Source organism: Schistocerca nitens, chromosome 5 (assembly GCF_023898315.1).
Source record: "Schistocerca nitens isolate TAMUIC-IGC-003100 chromosome 5, iqSchNite1.1, whole genome shotgun sequence".
Taxonomy (NCBI): domain Eukaryota; kingdom Metazoa; phylum Arthropoda; class Insecta; order Orthoptera; family Acrididae; genus Schistocerca; species Schistocerca nitens.
In genome coordinates this window covers 484,269,796-484,292,212 of record NC_064618.1, presented here as the reverse complement: position 1 = coordinate 484,292,212, position 22,417 = coordinate 484,269,796, and the positions used below count along the sequence as shown (strand labels likewise).

General features: G+C 39.0%; 1 protein-coding gene across 1 annotated transcript in view; it reads right to left on the bottom strand.

Annotated features, from left to right (window-relative positions):
- The window catches only part of LOC126260545 (E3 ubiquitin-protein ligase MYCBP2-like), a 389,869-nt gene that overhangs the window by 318,881 nt on the left and 48,571 nt on the right, over nucleotides 1-22,417 (bottom strand). Inside the window, exons 8-11 of the mRNA XM_049957880.1 lie at nucleotides 17,904-18,048; nucleotides 10,499-10,726; nucleotides 9,825-10,077; nucleotides 3,321-3,517 (exon numbers count right to left, since the gene is read on the bottom strand). Coding sequence (XP_049813837.1) covers nucleotides 3,321-3,517; nucleotides 9,825-10,077; nucleotides 10,499-10,726; nucleotides 17,904-18,048 — 823 coding nt within the window. The remainder of the gene's footprint in view (nucleotides 1-3,320; nucleotides 3,518-9,824; nucleotides 10,078-10,498; nucleotides 10,727-17,903; nucleotides 18,049-22,417) is intronic.

Below are 22,417 nucleotides of genomic sequence, written 5' to 3'. Positions count from 1 at the left end.
GGAACACCTGTACCAATTTTTACAAGGAATAATGTCTATTTCTAATTGAGACAAACTGTCTTCTATTACTCAAGTAGGAGGAAATTACTGCTAATGTAGATTTGTGTATACCATAATACTGTTATCAATATAATAGAGGGAAACATTCCACGTGGGAAAAATATATCTAAAAACAAAGATGATGTGACTTACCGAACGAAAGTGCTGGCAGGTCGATAGACACACAAACAAACACAAACACACACACAAAATTCAAGCTTTCGCAACAAACTGTTGCCTCATCAGGAAAGAGGGGAAGGAGAGGGAAAGACGAAAGGATGTGGGTTTTAAGGGAGAGGGTAAGGAGTCATTCCAATCCCGGGAGCGGAAAGACTTACCTCAGGGGGAAAAAAGGACAGGTATACACTCGCACACACACACATATCCATCCACACATATACAGACACAAGCTTTCCTTCCATTGCATAATGACACCAGCTTCTTATTTTTGAAAGTTGTTAAAAAGTCTGACCAAAAATTTCCAGAACAGCTGCAGTGGTATATTTACCTGGCCAAAATCAATGCTGATTGTTGCAAAGGTCATGCTTTTCAAAATAATTGGTTAGTTGAATGTACATGGTGAATCAAATATTTTTGAGAGTACTGGCACAGCAGAAACTGGGCAGTAGTTCTGTAGGGGCTGTTTTTGTCAGAAACATTTTACAGACCTCACTGAGCATGATTTCATCCTAATGAAAGATGGGCCATTCAGACACATAGGAACCAAGCAGATCCCTTGCAGATTTGTCTGTGGCTATAATTCTGTCTCCGAGTTCTCTAAATGTGACACAGTGGTCACGCAATTATCCTAGACTGAGCAGAGTTTGATATACCTGGTTACAAGAATTATCTTGTCTTATAACGTCCTATGCTGCCTTACAGTTATATGGAACACCTTTATGTACCTTTCATATGCTGCTTTTTTGGCTTGTATGAGCTTAGCTTTGTAATACTTTTTATTTCAAAGGTAAGCATAATAAATCATATCTCTCTGCTCAGTCCCTTGATTATCCTCACTGTTATATATTCAATACAAAATAAGCATGTTTTCTCTAATTTGTGTTAACTCTTTGTACCAGTTAATTTATTTATTTTTAATTTAACAGAGAAGCTAACTTTTTATTAATCAGGAAGAAAAGTACCAAAAGAGTTATCAAAACCACTTTCAACTCCAGTTTTTCCTGTTTGGCACTGATATACTGAGTCTGAATTTGCATTCTTTAACTTGCCAATACATGACATAATGTGCTTGTCTCTCTGACCTCTCACCCATGCCACACTAAATTCATGGGAATACTCTTATTGCTTATAATAAAGTAAATTAACAATAATATAATGTAGTGTAATAAAGCTTCTTGTGGGTTTCAAAATGCTACTACTTTCATTTACTTGTTTTCATCATATGTTAAATAAAAACTACTACTATTCAGCTGTCAAGAAGTTCAGCAGAAATATTGAAGTCCCTTGGTCTACAGATAATACAGTAGTGATAATTCTAAGATAGATATTATCACCAAATGTGAACTGTGAAACTACGAGGGCCATTCAGAAAGTAACCTCCGGTTGATTTAAAAAAATACACCAAGTTAAATAAAAATATTTTAATATATACATCTTACAACTACATCTTTGCACTATTTTTCTACATAGTCTCCATAGCGATTGAGGCACTTATCGTATCTCTTCACAAGCTTTGAAATTCCTTCTGCATAAAAATCACCCGCTTGTGCCTGGAGCCAGCCTGTGACCGCATCTTTGAGCTCTTCGTCGTCATCAAACCGCTGTGACCCGAGCCATTTCTTCAAATGCATGAAGAGGTGATAATCACTTGGCGCCAGGTCTGGGCTGTAAGGTGGATGGTTGATAACGTCCCACTTGAAGGACTCAAGAAGGGCCGTTGTTCTGCGAGCAGAGTGAGGACGGGCGTTATCGTGCAAAAAAACGATACCGAAAGTCAGCATACCACAGCGTTTGTTCTGTATAGCCCATCGTAACTTTTTTATTGTTTCACAGTACACGTCTTGATTAATGGTCGTACCACGTTCCATGAATTCAACCAACAACACCCCTTTGGCATCCCAAAACACCATTGCCATCAGTTTTCTGGCAGAAAAATCTTGCGAGGCTTTTCTTGGTTTGGTAGGCGAATTTGAATGTGCCCACATCTTTGATTGTTCTTTTGTCTCAGGGTTCACGTACTTAATCCAGGTTTCGTCACCGGTCACGATTCTGCTTAACAATGGTTCTCCTTCGTCCTCATAACGTGACAGAAAGTCTAATGCAGAGGCCATTCTTTGAGTTTTGTGGTGGTCGGTAAGAATTTTGGGCACCCATCGTGCACAGAACTTACGGTAACCCAATCTTGCTGTCACTATCTCGTGCAAGAGAGTCTTAGAAATCTGTGGAAAACCAGTAGACAACTCCGACATTGAGAAACGTCGATTTTCACGAACTTTTGCATCAACTGTCTGAACGAGTTCGTCAGTCACCAATGATGGTCTACCACTCCTCTCTTCATCATGAATGTTTTCTCGTCCACTTTTAAATAAATGTACCCATTCACGGACAACTCCTTCACTCATAACTATTGGTCCGTACACGGCACAAAGCTCACGATGAATCACACTTCACATTTGGCGGGGTTTTCTATTGCAGCACACATTTCAAACTGCCACAAAAACTAAACTAGCGCAGGTACGACGTTCACTCGACCACGGCTTGATGCCGACTGACCTATTGAGTGCGTGAACGCACAGATGGCGTCGCTACTCCCCCCACAACCCGCACTGTGACCAATCGGAGGTTACTTTCTGAACCGCCCTCGTATATAATGTGAACTACGAAACTATATGGTGGGTCCTATTATTCTTACTGTATGTACTCTTAAAAGAAGTTTTATTTTTTCTGTCGATTCTGCTGCTAAGAAACGAAGACATTGGTTGCACCTCCATCACTGCTGTTCCTTTCTGAGATTCACAGCACATGTATGGTTTCAACTCTTGTTCATTTATTTTTCATAATTCTGAATATCTGCTACCCTGGAAGCACCACAGGATATTGCATTGCATTACTGAAAGTGATGCTCATATCGCAGCCCAGTTAGAAAAATTGGATACTACCTTGCATATGAAGTCAGCTGCATATAAGAAAGCACAACAAAACTGAAAAGAGCTGAATGATGGCACACCAACATTTCTAGAAAAACTTATCAAGCATTCTGACGCAGGATATAGTAAACATCTGAGTAAAACCACAACTACACATTTCTCCAAATATTTTACCTGGAATTGGAACGGGGCTCGAGCTGCGGCTTAGGCGTGGGGACACAGTTCCTGGTGCACTGGCCTTCGGACTTGAACTGCGTGAGGTTCTGCGTGGAGTGCCAGGGGGTGTAACACCATTTCCATTAGCACGACTCTCACCAATTGCCTTCACTAGGTCTTTCACTGATACCCCAGCTAATTCAGGTGGCAAGTCCCTATTGAGACATAAATATTGTTCCTTTATAGATATTCTATCTGTAAAACAGCGCGCGCGCGCACACACACACACACACACACACACGCACGCACGCACGCACGCACACACACACACCACACATACTAGAAAAACATCTTCATGTATAAGACTTCTTCACAAACATGTCAAAATGTGCAGCATCAATCAAATTAATTAAAACATGTAGGAATGTTCCTTTTGTATCTGAACATCACCTATTGTTTTGCATTCATTACTTACTTTGGTTTGTTTAATAAAGCATACATGGCCGATTCAGGACAAAAATCATACATATGCACTGTACACAAATATAACTGCAACAAAGAATGTTTAGAATTTGAGGGATTCATGTCTCTATAAGATTATCTGCATAAAAAATAAAAACTTGTGACAGATATTTACTGCATCTATATCCATACTCTGCAAACAACGTCCAAGTGTGTGGCACAGTGTACTCACTCCCCTTTGCACTGTGTATTAAGATTTCTTCCTATTCCATTCATGCATGAAGAATGAGAAAAATAACTGCTTAATTTGCCTTTGTGTGAGCTATAATTAGTCTAATTTTGTCTTCATGGATGCTACAAGAAAGGTACACAGGCTTCTTAAGACAGCATTTTGTGTTTTATACTGTTCAAATAACATTAAATAAATAATAATTTACAAATATAATAGAGGGAAACATTCCACGTGGGAAAAATATATCTAAAAACAAAGATGATGTGACTTACCAAACGAAAGCACTGGCAGGTCTATCTTTGTTTATAGATATAATAATTTATAAAGATTTATAAATAATTATATATAAATGTAAATAATTGTAATATTTATAGATAATAATAATGATAAATAACGTTTATAAATTATTTTATTTTTGTGTCACCTTGTAAATAAAGAGAACAAAGAGAAAACTAATGGTGGCTTTCTCCACACAGAGCATGTGACTTGAGTGAGCTGGTGTAAGTGTTTTAGACAATGGACTCATGTTCAGGAGAGAAGTGGTTCAAAGCATCAATCCATCCAGATTTAGGTTTTCTATGGTTTCTCTAAATGACTTAAAGGTGAATGGCAGGCTTCTCTACCCTGAATAAATTAAGCAAATACTGTGTAAATCATAAGGAGAGATGTCGTTGCAAAAGCTAGGGGTAGTCTTATCAACATTTATGAGTTCTTATTGGCAGGACAGTAGTACAGATATACTTGGGAGAAGAGGAGAGGGTGGGGAGGCATTCTGAACATTGAACCCAGCCTAAGAGGGATTCGTATCAGAAAACATGTGAGAAAGTGTAAGAAGTCAAAGTTTTATTAGGGATAGAGTGGTGAGAAGTAAGACACAAGTAGTATGAATAGACATCATCTACAGGCATTCTAGGAGTTTGTCACTGCCAGTATTCTGCCCCAAACTTTTCTAAAAAATACATACTCATATCAAATCTACTCCAACTTAATATACAGCCAACCATGATCTAAAGACAGACCACTCTATCATCATCCTCCTTCACTGCACTGATGGTTAACCATGAGGAGTGTGCAGTGGAGGAGCTGTGTCTACTATTCGATGCTTTGAGGTACAACATCTGTTTCTCATGACATCATACTTCCCTTTCAGATGACTGCAGAAATTTATAAAAATCCTAGGCTCCTCTCAAGATTTTGTAACTACCTCAGTAGAATTCCTGACAACATCTGACTTCACAGAAAGGCACAACAAAAAGACTGTCAGAAAATTAGCTTTCGACCAACAAGGCCTTGGTCAAAAGTAGACAAAATACACATATTTAAATATGTCTGCTTGTGTCTGTATATGTGTGGATGGATATGTGTGTGTGTGCGAGTGTATACCCGTCCTTTTTTTCCCCTCCCGGGATTGGAATGACTCCTTACCCTCTCCCTTAAAACCCATATCCTTTCGTCTTTCCCTCTCCTTCCCTCTTTCCTGATGAGGCAACAGTTTGTTGCGAAAGCTTGAATTTTGTGTGTATATTTGTGTTTGTTTGTGTGTCTATCGACCTGCCAGCGCTTTTGTTTGGTAAGTCTCATCATCTTTCTTTTTATATATATATATATATATATATATATATATATATATATATATATATATATATATATATATAAAAACAAAGATGATGTGACTTACCGAACGAAAGCGCTGGCAGGTCGATAGACACACAAACAAACACAAACATACACACAACATTCAAGCTTTCGCAACAAACTGTTGCCTCATCAGGAAAGAGGGAAGGAGAGGGAAAGACGAAAGGATGTGGGTTTTAGGGGAGAGGGTAAGGAGTCATTCCAATCCCGGGAGCGGAAAGACTTACCCTAGGGGGAAAAAAGGACGGGTATACACTCGCGCACACACACACATATCCATCCACACATATACAGACACAAGCAGACATCTCACAAGCAGACATTGCTGGAACCATTTCTGTGATAATTTACAATCAAATATTAATGCAAATCTGGATACTCTGGTGATCCCAGAAAAAAGGGGCATATCCAACAAAACACAATTTCAATATCCGTAAAACAACAAAAGTTAACAATTTACAGTGACTAAATATTTTCGCATTAAACCTCTGAATTAACAACTTTTAAATGCTTCAGGCGATTTCAACATACGATATCTCAGATGACAGTATTGCACTATATCTATCATTGTTGAAAGCTACATAAATGTATCTACTTAATTTCTTGATTTATTGTATTTTTTTTTTTTATCTTTTCATTATGCAAATGTTCGTCAGCTCATTGCATCCTCAACAATTACGCATCAAATGAATACTCTATGAATATCTCATATTTTGTCATACTTGTGTATTTATTTAATGAACAGTTTACTATTTTTACAGTAATTTTATTTAAATATTATTTTACAACTGATAATACAAAATAATTATAATTTAAGGGCGGGGGAGGGGGGGGGGTCATTCGCATGTGGTAGCTGATACCACCTTTGAGGAAGAGTGCCGAAACACACGTCTGATAAGAAGGCCTAAATGATTGTTTAAACAATATTAATGACAATCTGTTGTTATTTATCATGAGCATACTTGTGCAAGAACACTGACTTATTTATTTATGTTTATTGTAAATGGTTTGAGTGTGACTGAATGTTTATAATATTTCTTTACTTAAATATTGTTGTAATATATTAGTTTACTCTGAGAAGTGGCCATTGTGAGTCAAATCATGTCAGCAGAGTTTAAGAATGATGTACTTTGGTGGGGATGGCTTTCAACCAATTGTAGAGCAGACAATGGTAAAACACTATGGGAGTCAAGTAGAGACTCAGGCTTTCTAAGCGAAGAGCTCAAGGGAGTGATGCTGGATGCTTTATGTTCAGTGTTTGATGAAGGCAGGCCTGTCTATGACAAAAGCGCATGATTCAGTCATATAGGTAATTGAATCTGGGTGGTGAACAGTGGCTACCAAATTTTAACTACTGAAGGGACTTAATATATCAAGAGGTCTGAATGTGCTCCAGAGTAGGACTCTAACTTTTCGCTTATATTATGAAACTGTGAATAGACACAGTAAGAGTTACTATTCTTAGTATCACAGGTGTTAATTTGTAAATCATCATGTTGTACACTCAACTGTTTTGATCTGGCCAATATTTCACCTATCTTTGATGACAACTTAGTTTCGGGATTTTGTAACCATTCTCGCAATGCTCTCAACATAACTTTACTGCATTTGAGAAGGGTATCTTCTGTCTGTGTTTTAAATGAATACTGTAGGACCACTTCCCATTTATTTGAGATTTCCTTTCTTGAATAATCATATTTCACCATAATTCCCAGTCGTCTATATCAATTACTGACATTAGAATAAAACCCTTGTTATTAAATTATGTATTTAACTTTTATATTCTGTGTTTTATTAATTCACAGTTCTAGCCAATGCACAGACTATTTGATTGCAGGATCACAGCTACAGTTTACTATTTGTCACAAATTAGCTGTGGGGCACGAAAGCAGATGTGCACAGCTCGATCCTTTGACATCGAACTATTCCTTTTAAATAGAGCTGTGCATAGCTCAAGTATCTAAAGTATGAGTAACCAGAGGCAAAAATGCAACTTGTCTGCTCATACGGAATGCTGTTTAGAAGTTGTGGTTCACTAGCAGTAACTGATAGGTACGATCATACACAGACGATGGGCTAAGTAAACAAAAAAAAAAACTGTGAAGCTAAAAATTAATTTAAACAATTTCTTCTTATTTATTTTATTTCTCCCTATATTACCAAAATGTAGACAGTCAATAAATAGCATAAATTTAGAATAGGTGTAATGTTAACATTTTAGACAGATCCCTTACATCCATAAAATTTTGTAACTTTGATTAGTCAGAATACGAGGGTGGTTCCAAAAGTTCTCAGAATTGCCACGAGAGGTCAGCGCTAGCGCAACGAGTAGTTCACATGATATTCATTGAACGGTTGCCTGTAAACACATGCCACGTCACTGCTCTTGAAGAGAGCTGTGGCAGTGACATGGCTCTGTTGTTCCCGCTTAGTGATTTGCGAAGGTGGAAAAAATCGTGATTCGAGCAGTGATTAAATAATTCGTAAAGAAAGGTATGAAAGCAAATGACATTCATTCCGATTTCCAGAGTGCACTGGGGGACTCTGCACATTCATATCCAACTGTTGCCAAGTGGACAAATAAATTTAAATTTGGTTGGGAGAACTTAGATGATGATCCATGCATCTCTTCCCAAAATTGAAAATTTTTCTTGGCAGACAAAGATTCACTTCAAATGAATTGATAGCTGAATTTGACAACTATTTTGCAGGCCTGGAGGAAACTCATTTTCAAGATGGGATCAAGGCACTGGAACATTGTTGGACCAAGTGCATTAATCTACAAGGAGACTACATCGAAAAACAAAAAAAGTTTCAGTGATGTAAGTACTTTTTTTATATTCCATTCTGAGAAGTTTTCAAACCACACTCATGTAATAAAAAATAATTTTTTCTCCAGAATCCTCTTAAAAAAAATGTGTGTGGGGGGGAGGGGGACTGGGGGGGGGGGGGGGGGCGAGAATCACCTTATTTATATTCAGGGTCTTCTTTTCTATATAGGGATGACCACCTCAACCTGCAAGATCATATGGAAATATACACATGAACTGTGTATCTGCTGAGCATATTCTACAAATGACTCAAGAGACCTGATACTTACTATACCACAAAAGCCATTTAGATTTTCTAACACAGCACAGTTTCCTTGAACTTGTTTTCTAACATTACCTCTCATTCTGCCACCCTTCTGCACTCTTCTTCACTACAGGCCTCTAGCTTTTCTATTTTTCCTCTTCCCCTTGTATAATTCTTTTTCACTTGTTATCTTTTCTTCTTCTTCTTAATTTACTTCTCGTTCTATTTCTCTTTTTTACTGCACTGTAGTGGAGGTGACATACTTCTTATTAATGTGTTACCTTGACCTCCTACCTCTAGATGATGAACTTCCGTAATTTTTGCCTCCCTTTGTCCTCATAAAAGGTAGTTCCTTCTTAGACTGTGTTCTGCATAGCCCACTCTAATCCCCCCCCCTCCCCCCCAAAAAACACCCCTCCCCTACCACCAATTATTTATTCTTTTCTCCCCTAAAGAAAGAACTCGTGGGTCTCAAACTATGATTGCACTTATCTGTTTTAATGTCTTTCTATTGTGTTTTCTGGTATCTGCACCTCCGAAATCAAAGTGTGGTCAGCCCTTTATCGCTTGGTGAATTGTTAAAATTTTATGAATGCAATTTTCCTTCATGTAATGCAGGCTTTCATGGCCAGCATTTCCATTATTGCTGGTATTTGTTTTCTGGGCATTAGGCCATGGTCCATAGCGCAGTTCCCTGCCTTACAGTACTTTTCCAATGCTGAATGCACCATCAGAGGCTTCAATGACTCAGAAAGCAGTTACAGTCTCCAACAAATTCACCAAACGCCGCACATCTTAAGATAAGTCTACATCTAACAATTAGACCTTCTCAAGCTTGCTGAGTTTTTTTGAGACTGTGTAACTGCTTTCTGAATCACTGAAGCCTCCAATGACATCTCCAGCATTGAAAGATGATGTTAGGCAGAGAATTATGCTTTGGAGCCTGGCCTTATGTCCATAAAACAAATATCACCAATAATACAATTTTCCCTTTTATATAAACACTGCACGTATCAAGGTAAGTCTATGTCTAAAAATTACACCTTCTCAAGTGATGGCAAAGTCTTATCAGTCAACAGCATTGGAAATTTCAATGGTTATTTTTATTTTCAACAAACCTTCCTGGTGAGCCTCGTTTCTCTGATGTATGACGACCCTCCTCACCCTTCAGCCACTTCTGCAAAGCAGCAAACTTACTACTCTCTTTGTCCTTCTCTTTTTCCTTCTCCTTTTCTTTCTCATGCTCTCTAGTGAGGTCATTTGAGGACTGTAGTGCTGTGACTGAACTAGTAGCCTTTGCTTCGAGTCTGTCTTGCACTACCGGTTGTCCTTCTACCACTGCAGGTTTCACTGGCTGGACCACAGTCATCACTGCCAAAGACAGAAAACCATCAAGGTACATTACCAACAAATTTATTTCACTGTAAATTTACAAAGTTGATGGCTCCCTAGAGATAACACATGAAAACATCACCTATTCCAAAACACCATTAACTTGCTACCTGGCATAAAATATCTAAATATAAAGAAGATAAAAAATCTACTCACCAAACGGCAGCAGAATACACACACATAAAAGATTGTTGTGATTGGCAATCTTTCAAAGCCAATGGCCACTGGCTTCGAAAGCTTGCCAATCACAACAGTCTTTTATGTTTGTGTGTTCTGCCACCGCTTGGTGTGTAGATTTCTTTTATCTATCCAATTAAATATTTTTATCAATAATTGATTGTTTTCGTTGTTATAAATACAAAGAAGGACATTCTTCAACTTTTGCTCAATGAATCATCACCTTTGGTATCTAAATAAGATGTAGAGCCAAAGACAAATGGATTTGTGCTGCTTGCTGATGATCCTGGAGCAGATGAATCCTTGCTTGATGGTAATTGTGAGGCAAAGTTGAATCCTGCTCCCTCTGAGCTACTAAAGAGTGAAGAACTAGTGTTTTGTGAAAAATCAAATCCTCGCTTCGGAGAAGAAAATATATTTTCTGTGGTATGTGACTGCATTTCCATTTGTTCTGTAACAGAAATCAATTCCTATATTATATAAACATGCAAAATCACAGTCTACATCACTTTCCTTAGAACTATTAACACAAAGATGAAAATATTTACTGATTTCTGTTATAACTTGAACCATCAGTGATGCAACTAAAAAGTACCCAAACTGCTAATTGCCAAGGGATTAGTGCCAGTCCATAATTTTGAGATCTTAGCAGTTTCTCTAATGGGTTTATTTGACTGTATTTAGACAGTCAATATACATATGTTAAACAGATATAAAATATCCTATATATACACTGATCAGCCAGTACCTTAAGAGCACTGACCTATGTTTGATATAAATCCATCCAGGTGACAGCAGTGTCACCTGACAAGAAATGACTGCCAAGCAGACACATGCACAATGCATGTAGTATCAGTGAGTGTGCTGTCCTTGTGTAGAATGGGAAAGGTGCACAATCTATCTAAGTTTGACTAAGAGGAGATTATGATGGCCCAGAGGCTCAGAATGAGCATTTTGGAAACTGTACAACTTGTCAGTTGTTTGAGGAGTGCTGTCACGTGGTGAAACCATGTACAGACATTGTGGGATTGGGTGGCCACCCCTCATTATATATGCCATACATTGTAGGCTGGGCAGACTGATAAAACAGGACAGTTGGTGAACTATGGCAGAACTAACATCTGACTTTAATGCTGGGCAGAGTACAAGTGTGCTGAACACACAGTACACCAAACAAATGTTGGGCCTCTGTAGCCAACGATCCATGCATGCGTCAATGTTAACACCACAACACTGGCAACTATGACTTAAATGGGGACGTGACCATTGTCAACGGATGTTGGGGCAGTGGCAGAGTGTTACACAGCCCGATACATCCTGATACCTTCTTCATCAATCATTGCAGCCTCCAATGACATCTCCAGGATTGGAAGATGAAGTTAGGCAGAGAATTATGCTTTGGAGCCCAGCCTAATGTCCATAAAACAAATATCACCAATAATACAATTTCGTCATCTTCCAGAGGAACAGCTCCTTGACACCCGTACTTCAGGACAGAGACAAGCTGGCAGCAGCTCCATTTTTTTCTGGAGAACATTCATGGTATACACGGGTCCAGTGAAGCTCATGTAAGGCACATGATAGCCAAGGAGTATCATAAAATGGTTGCAGACCACTTACACCCCTTCACAACAATCATGTTTCCCGATGGCAGTGGCATTTTTCAACAAGATAATGTGTCACGTAACAAGACCAAGAGTGTGATGGAATGGTTCAAGGAACACAGAGGCGAGTTCCAATTGATGTGCTGACCCTCCCAACAAGCCAGATCTGAACCTGATCAAACATGTCTGGGATATGATTGAACGTGGCAGCTCATTGCCACCTCCCCAGAATTTATGGAAATTAGGTGACTTGTATGTGCAAATGTAGTGTTAACTACCTGCATCGACTTACCAAGGCCTCAGTGCTTCCATGCCATGATGCATCACTGCTGTTACCTGTGCCAGAGGTGGACATACCAGCTATTAGGTAGGTGGTGATAATGTTCTGGCTCATTGTTGTTGACAAGGACCTGACATTTAACAAATATTCTTTATCTACATAAACACCTACAGCTACTCTCTGCAAACCACCATGAAATGCACAGCAGAGGATACGTCCCATTGCACATGTTATTTGGGTTTCTTCCCATTCCATTCACATATGCAATGCAGGAAGAATGATTGTTTGAATGCCTCTGTGAATGCTCTAACTATTCTAATCTTATCCCCACAATCCCTATCGGTGCAATACTTAGCAGGTTGTAGTACATTTCTAGAGTCATCATTTAAAGACGGTTCTTGTAACTTAGTATACTTTCTCAGGATAGTTTACGTCTATCTTCGAGAGTCTGCCAGTTCAGTTTTTTAGTATCTCTGTGACACTCTCTCATGGATCAAACGTATCTGTGACTATTTGTGCTGCCCTTCTCTGTATATGTTCAATATCCGCTAAAGTCCTATTTGGCATGGGACCCACACACTTGAGCAATATTCTATAACCGGTCACATGAGTGATTTGTAAGCAATCTTCTTTGCAGACTGATTGCACCTCACTAATATTCTACTAATAAACTGAGGTCTACCACCTGCTTTACCCATGACTGAGCCTATGTGATCATTCCAATAAAGTGTTACACTCAGATATTTGTACGAGTTGGCCGATTCCAACAGTGACTCATTGATATTACAGGCTACTACATTTTTCCATTTTCTGAAGTACAAAATTTTATAATTATGTACATTTAAAGTAAGCTGACAATCTTTGAACCTCTCTGAAATCTTACCAAGATCTGACCAAATATTTATGCAGCTTCTTTCAGACAGTACTTCATTACAGATAACTGCATCATCTTCAAAAAGCCTGAGGTTACTATCAATATTGTCTACAAAGTCATTAATATACAACATGAACAGCAAAGATCCCAACATACTTCCCTGGGACACATCCAAAGTTACTTCTACATCTGACATCCAAGACAACATGTTGCAACCCCCCAGTCTCGAACTTCACTAGACATACCATATGATCATAATTTTGACAATAAGCATAAGTGTGGTACTGAACCAAATGCTTTTCATAAATCACGAAATACTGCATCTACCTGCCTGCCTTGATCCAAAACTTTCAGAACGTCATGTGAGAAAAGTGCGAGTTAGGTTTAACATGACTGATGTTTTTGATATCCATGCTGGTTGGCATGGAGGAGGTCATTCTGTTCGAGATACCTCATTATGTTTGAGCTCAGAAAATGTTCTAAGCTCCTACAACAAATTGATGTCAAGGATACTGGATGGTAGTTTTGCAGATCACTTCTGTTACCTTCCTTGTAGATGGGTGTGATCTGTGCTTTTTTCCAAGGACTGGGCGTGGTTTTGTGTTCAAGTGATCTCATTAGAAAAAGGCCAAACTCAGCCACAAATCCAGTATGGAATCTGACAAGGGATTCCATTGGGCCCTGGAAATTTATTCAATTTTAACAATTTCAGTTGTTTCTCAACACCACTGATGCTAATACTTATTTCGCTCATCTTTCCAGTGGTACAAGGATTAAATTGGGCAATTCTCCTGAGTCTTCCTTTGTAAAGAAGCATTTGAAAATGGAGTTAAGCATTTCAACTACTGCTTTGCTACCCTCAATTTCAGTTCCTGTCTCATTCGCTAGGGACTAGACATTATATCTGGTGCCACAAACAGCCTTTACGCACAATCAGAATTTCTTTGGATTTTGTGAAAGATCATTTGACTATATTCTGCTATGGAAGCCACTGATGGGTTTATGCATTACTCTCTTGACAGCTTAATTCATTTCATTCAGCATCTCTCTATCTATAGCCATACAATTTGTTTTACACCTGTTACGCAGTAATCTCTGTTTCTTTAGAAATTTCTTTATAGTGACTGTATACCACAGAGGGTCCCTCCTATTATGAACTGTTCTACTAGGTACATGGTTCGAGCACTTGGTCAACTATTCTTTTACACTTGAGCCATAGTTCCTCTACATGCTCCTGCCCTGTGCTGAAAGTTTGAAGTTCCTCACTGAGATATGACACTACTGATTTTTTATACAGTTTACTGAACGTATATATCTTTATGCTTGTTTCAGTTGTCCTTTGTGATTCAGTAAGCATTGCTGCCACAATCACCTCATAGCCACTAATACCAGTTCCCACGCAGCCATCCTCAAAGAGATAAGGTCTACTTGCTGCCACTAGATCCAATATATTTCCACCATGAGTGGGGTTCTAAAGCATCTGTTCTAAGTAGTTTTAAGAGAGGGCATTTAGTAATGTTTCACAGGATATCTTGTCACGCCCACCACTAACAAAATTGTAATTTTCCCAATTGATTGTTGTAGGACTAAACTCTCCATCAATGATTACAATACGATTGGGGAACATATGCACAAGTGAACTGAGATTTTCTCTTAAGTTTTCGGTTACATCAGGAGATGAGTCTGGTGGGCGATAGAAGGATCCAATTATGGCACAAGGCCAGAAAGTTGCAGCTTAGCTTATCAAATTCTCTGGTTCAGTCCTTCCACTTGAACCAAAGGGCCATTGTCAGTTCTGGGGACAATGCTGCAAACTGTGAGCTATCACAGTTTTATGAGATACATGGCAGCATAAAAATATTCTTGCTTTTGATGTGACAATGGAGCTGCATCATTTAGTTTCCAGAACATTAAACATCCTACAAAAATATTAAAAGATATGTATAGAACCACAAGTTGTGGAACTTAAGGTCTTCACAGTTCACTGGCTCAGTATTGTCAAGAACAGAATGGAATCTTCAATTTCTTCTGCAGTTAGATAGTGCTTGACATCCATTCTACAATTTAAAATTTTCCTCCACCTTTGCCTAACATTAATGGAAAGTAACACATACAAGGTGACAATTATTGAACTATATAAAATAAAATTGTCATTAACTTCTGAACAGTTTGCATTAGGGCGTTCAAACTGTATCGTTGGCCACAGCGCATGATGGGAATTAGTATGTACATGTGTGGCTTTTTTTAGCAATGAAGCACACTTTGATTTGGATAGGTTCATCAATAAGGAAAACTGGCACATTTGGGGGACTGAGAATCCACCTTTCACGATCGAGAAGCCCTTTCGCACTCAACAGGTCACTGTGGTGTGCTATGTTCAGTCACAGAATGATCTGTGTGATATTCCTTGATGTCACAGTGACTATCGAATGGTACATGAAGGTTTTGAAAGATTATTTCATTCTCATTATCCAAAGGACCCTGATTTTGACAAAATGTGGTTGATGCAAGACGGATCAACCCCATTGAAGCAGGAGAGTGCTTGATGTCCTGGAGCAGCACTTTGGGGACTGCATTCTGGCTCTGGAATACCCAGAGGTCACTGACACGGATCTTGATTGGCCACCATATTTTCTAGACCTTGATACATGCAACTCCATTTTGTGGGGTTATATTAAAGACAAGGTGTACAGCAATAACCCCAAAACCATTGCTGAGCTGAAAACAGCCATTCAGGAGGTCATCAACAGCATCGATGTTTTGACACTTCGTGCAGAATTTTGCTATTCGTCTGCGCCACATCATCGACAATGTTGGCAGGCATATTGAACATGTCATAACCTAAATCTGAATATTTGCAGTGATGTTTACACGTTGAATAAAGTGTGTGCTTGCCCTAATTTGTAACTAATTTGCATTTTTTTCATGTAGTTCAACAATTGACACCCTGTAAGCAACATGAACTCAATTTATCACAGGTAATAATATTTCCTTTATTGATAAACATAATCAGAGGGTGAATTTTCCTAATCTGAAATGTGGTTGGCTTTCAATAGGTTTCTAGTGAAGGTTTTATTACAAGTTTCTGAGCTAGCTTATGCAACAAAGGGTTTTGCCATGACATCAGTGAAAACTTCCCTGCATGTTATGATGTACATAACTGCAGTTACACCTAAAGTGTCAGCTTTAAGTAGGGAAGTACAATTAGAGGAGGATGGTGCAAAACCAATAACAAAGTTTGAACTGAGGCGAAAATCAATCAGTTCAGTGGCTGGAAGGATATATGTTGCACAATTTCCAATAGCTGTTCCAGAATTGAGTTTGCTTCTGTATCTATGAAACCAGCACATCTGAGTATATGCAGTGGACCCAGGTTCAGTTCCAGCATTGCCAGGGATTTTTTCTTGGTCAGAGATCTGGAACAGAATGCACTCAACCTCATAATGCCAGTTAAGGAGTTGTCTCAATGAGAAGCAGACACTCCAGGATCTGTAGAGTTGATATTGGCAGGAAGAGCAGAGTGCTGACCCATGGCCCTCCATATCACATCTGAATGACATCACTGGCAGAGAGTGAAATGGTGGCAACAAGTGGATCTCTGGGCTTGATTACAGACTTACTTGGTTCAGAAAATAATACACTGAGTAAGGTTTGTGGTACTCCATGGAGTGAAGTTGTTTGGGTTTGGAATCGTATGGGGTGTAAACTGATGATCACAGTTTTGTTGGCAGATTTTATTTTCTTAAAATGACTGTTGTAATCTACAGAAATTACAAAGTACGGATATAAATGAGTACAGGGAAAATAAAGACGCAGTTACGATTTCTCTTATGTGTGGTTAATGTGAATGGAGCCAATGAAGAAACTTGTTTGTGTCTCAACCTTGCTGTGGGGCACTTTTTGATAACAACCATGTTAGCTCATAGAGCTAAGTGGTAACTGGAAACTGCTTTGGTCAAAGGAATAAACTTGATTAGTTCTGAGTAATAACCTGCATTGTTCCTGCAGAGTTTCAAGGAAGGGAATGAATTCACTAACTGATTAACTGGAGACAGCAAATGGTCTATAACCGAGTCCAGGGATTGGATCAGAGGTTTGTGCTGTACAATCAGACTGCATTGGGGCTCCAATCAGCATTTCAAAATGACTTAATGTACATAGTTAATGAAGAGAAAGATACAAATGTACTAATAAATTTTTTTTCTTTGTTAACTATGAAGTAATTACATCATGTAAGAGTACCATGTGTATTGCACTTTATCTGGACTAGGTCGATAGCAATGCACAGGAAAGGAATATTCGAATTTTTACTCTTTAATATTCCTTGACAGGATATCTGGATGCACTGTGACAGTCATAATATCTTTTACTTTTGCATTACATCTATTATCTGCTCACTGGGGCTGCACCACAGGGATAATGTAGCCACATGTGCACATTTGTTAGCCCATTAGGTTCAAGAAAGAACACTGCCTGAAAGCTTTGCTTGATTACAATCTTGTTCATCTGCCTGCTATTTACTCAATGCTTCAGATCTATGGCAAAAGCTTACCTTTACCCCGTCCATGCACATCTTTCCATAATAATAACCACAACTGAATTTTTTTAAAAAGGTAACTTTGATTGTTTAAAAAGGTGAAATTCCTGTTATGTCATCTGATCTTCATTTAACTACACATAAGAGTAGAAAATCATGATGGATACAATTAATGAAATTTATCATATTAAAATATTTGTGGTCCGTGAAACTGAAGATTTTCAGTTACCCAGTTTCTTTGGAATAGAGTCCTTTGTGAGATTACTTTTTCAAAGCAATGGGTAAATTATGTTTCACACTAGTTTTTAAGTTTGCCCAAAATGTTTCACTTACCACTTTCCACTTGACCTTCCTTTTTCAGATAAATTACATCAGTTCTGCTGAGTGCCAGAGACCAAGCCTCGCCATCTGTATTGAAACAGAATTTCCTCATAGTTTCCTTGTCCAGCTGCACCCATGTTCCCTCCGCATTTACAACCTGAAAATAAATGGGTAAATCACAATAAATTTATACAACAACAAAAATAATTGTACTGTAATGACCCATTTCTCAAAATTTGTCCAAAAAGAAATAGTGTGCAGCTCATGTGTGTGGCACTACAAATGTAGATATTTTTACACATCACGCAGCTTCAATTGCAGTGCTCATTCTTTAATGTGAAATCAATAAATGTATATAAGGTAGCAATGTAACCATATTCAATTGCTGACAGTTCATTTAGATAGTATCTATCATTGTACTCATAGTAAAGCTACTTTACCTGACAGGACAGGCACAATTTTTCTCTACTAAAGAGGTAAATTTCACCAACGAATCCTAACTTCAAATCACAAACTAACTTTGGACTACAGTGCAGTTCTAAAGCATATTTCAAAGTTGCAGTTATTCATCAGGCAAAGAGTATATCTATTAAAAAAAACTTTCAGGAAGTATTTTTCAATAAATGATATGTACAATACTGAGGACAACAAACTTTGGAAGGGAAATGATGAAAACATTGACAGTGATAAAACAAATACAATTAACAGTTTTTACCTGTTATTACTTTTATGTTGTAATTTCATGTACTGATACGCTCCATAATCTCGGAGATTTGCTCCTTAATCTGGTCCTACAGAACTTGACATGTAAATAAATAAAATAAAATAAATCATCAGTGACAACCACAGTTAGAGGGCTGGTACTTCTATGTAATTTATCCACATTGCATCACAAAAATGTGAGTAAGAACGACTGCATTGTGAATTGTTTTTGTAAATGGGTAATGTAGCATACATTTTTCTCCACTGAGTTTATCTCCCCCCCTCCTCAAAATTTAAAGAGTATGGCTTATATGTGGGTACAGCTTATATTGAGGCAAATACAGTAGTTAAAAGGCATTATGCAATAAAAAAGTTAAATTATAGAACATTAAATGTGCATATAAAACTGCACAGTGTTAAAATGGCCCAATGAATGGGGAGAAAGGTGTGTTGTACAGAGCTGAAAACTGATAAAGTGAGTTAGAATGATGATATCTGATGAATTCAAAGTGCCTACCCATCTCTCTTTCTGTCCACCTTAATACTCTGATATTAATTCAGCAAAGAAACTACACTCCTGGAAATGGAAAAAAGAACACATTGACACCGGTGTGTCAGACCCACCATACTTGCTCCGGACACTGCGAGAGGGCTGTACAAGCAATGATCACACGCACGGCACAGCGGACACACCAGGAACCGCGGTGTTGGCCGTCGAATGGCGCTAGCTGCGCAGCATTTGTGCACCGCCGCCGTCAGTGTCAGCCAGTTTGCCGTGGCATACGGAGCTCCATCGCAGTCTTTAACACTGGTAGCATGCCGCGACAGCGTGGACGTGAACCGTATGTGCAGTTGACGGACTTTGAGCGAGGGCGTATAGTGGGCATGCGGGAGGCCGGGTGGACGTACCGCCGAATTGCTCAACACGTGGGGCGTGAGGTCTCCACAGAACATCGATGTTGTTGCCAGTGGTCGGCGGAATGTGCACATGCCCGTCGACCTGGGACCGGACCGCAGCGACGCACGGATGCACGCCAAGACCGTAGGATCCTACGCAGTGCCGTAGGGGACCGCACCGCCACTTCCCAGCAAATTAGGGACACTGTTGCTCCTGGGGTATCGGCGAGGACCATTCGCAACCGTCTCCATGAAGCTGGGCTACGGTCCCGCACACCGTTAGGCCGTCTTCCGCTCACGCCCCAACATCGTGCAGCCCGCCTCCAGTGGTGTCGCGACAGGCGTGAATGGAGGGACGAATGGAGACGTGTCGTCTTCAGCGATGAGAGTCGCTTCAGCCTTGGTGCCAATGATGGTCGTATGCGTGTTTGGCGCCGTGCAGGTGAGCGCCACAATCAGGACTGCATACGACCGAGGCACACAGGGCCAACACCCGGCATCATGGTGTGGGGAGCGATCTCCTACACTGGCCGTACACCACTGGTGATCGTCGAGGGGACACTGAATAGTGCACAGTACATCCAAACCGTCATCGAACCCATCGTTCTACCATTCCTAGACCGGCAAGGGAACTTGCTGTTCCAACAGGACAATGCACGTCCGCATGTATCCCGTGCCACCCAACGTGCTCTAGAAGGTGTAAGTCAACTACCCTGGCCAGCAAGATCTCCGGATCTGTCCCCCATTGAGCATGTTTGGGACTGGATGAAGCGTCGTCTCACGCGGTCTGCACGTCCAGCACGAACGCTGGTCCAACTGAGGCGCCAGGTGGAAATGGCATGGCAAGCCGTTCCACAGGACTACATCCAGCATCTCTACGATCGTCTCCATGGGAGAATAGCAGCCTGCATTGCTGCGAAAGGTGGATATACACTGTACTAGTGCCGACATTGTGCATGCTCTGTTGCCTGTGTCTATGTGCCTGTGGTTCTGTCAGTGTGATCATGTGATGTATCTGACCCCAGGAATGTGTCAATAAAGTTTCCCCTTCCTGGGACAATGAATTCACGGTGTTCTTATTTCAATTTCCAGGAGTGTATATAACATGCTGTTAATGTCTTTTTGTACCCTTACTTGCATACTTACTGATCATATTATCTCAACAGCATTATCACTTAAATGGTTTTTCATTATTTTCACTAATGAAGAAGTAGTAGTTTCTGAATAAAAAACAGTTTGCTGGATTGCATTCCTATTGATCTGTGCTAGTCAAAGTCTTCTCGAAAATGTTCACCATCTGCTGTTTTATTTAGAATATGACTGGCAGTCTGTTCAAAACTTAAGGAACATTACCACAAGAGAACAAAATAAATGTGTTAGCTAAGGCAAATGATACACACAACAAAACGCGCACTGGTATAAACTATATAAAAGCATCTTAGGAAGCCACTGAAGTGGGCACACCTTATGAGGAAGCCGAAGAGCATCCATACCATAATAGAAAAAATATACCCATTCTACTTACTGACATGTGGAGAAACTGATGCTTTTAGTACATCTGTTAAAAACACCATGCCATTTTATTTATTAATGTGTCATGGATTATTTTGACAAATAAAATGTTAAGGGCTATTTTAACCAATACAATAAACATGTCAGTTTCCCCAAACAGGAAAATAATGACTTACATCACCAGGATTTTAAATATTCCAAATAAGGTTTTTTCTGGATTAATTTAATTTTTTTGGACTGATTTCAGGTTTCATGAGGTAAATAACATAAACAGTTGCACGAAAATATATATTAAGGGCAATCAAGCATCTACATAAATGTACAAAATATTTTTAAAACAGCACAGACAATTTATTGTCGAATTAAATGCCCAATATGATTTCCAGCAACACTAACACATAACAGTAAACAATCATCCAGGGAGCGAACAAGAGATCGAACAGATTTTTTCCTAAATCCAGCCAATGGCTTCCACAATGTGTCTCTTCAAATCTTCCAGTGTCAATGGTACAGTCATATACATTGTGTTTTCCAAAATTCTACACAGAAGAAAAAATTCATTGGCATGAAATCTGGAAAGTATGCACACAATCTAACAATGCCACCATATCCCCTCTGTTGCTTTAGGTATATTTATCTCTGCCATGATGTCGAAGTAAAATGTGTAGAACACCCCTCATGTTAAAACCATATATTCTAGCTATGGGTGCAATTTCAAGAATAGCTGGCAAAATGACTTTGACTAAGTTCTCAGTCATATACTGTCTTATCAATAATACATGGTGCAATGAAGTCACCAAGTATTTGACACCACACATTTATACTCTTCTAAAACTACAATTAACTTTGTGGAGCCAACGAGGATTCGTTAGTACTGCCTACTAATGCATAGAGTATAAAATTATATGCACATGGTTAATTAATGTAGTTTCATCAATAAACAGTATTTTTTTCAAGAAAAATCTATCTTCTCTTACAGACATCAGCATAAATCTACAAAACAAGCACCACTGTTGGAAATCACTTTACAACTGCTCAAGATGACTGATGGAAAGAACGAAACTTATGTTAGGATATGTGACTGGTTCATTCCAAATTCAGTCACACTATTTCATGATTTAGCATGAGTGTTTTTAAAAACATATTTTGGAGCACATTCCTGCATTGTTTTGTACATAGAAGGCTTTTCTTCATCATGGCTCATCATGTCAGCCATCTCTTACTACCTGTTTGTCGTGAAATAAGTCACCTACTAGAATACTATTCAGCATACAGTTTTAAGACTTATTTGGAAGTTCTATCACATTCATCATTAACTAAAAGGATACAGATTTCTTAATTAATGATTCTCAAATTTCAATACACTAGGAAGACAATGGTAAAATCTAGTAAATCATTGTTTGTGACATGAGGCC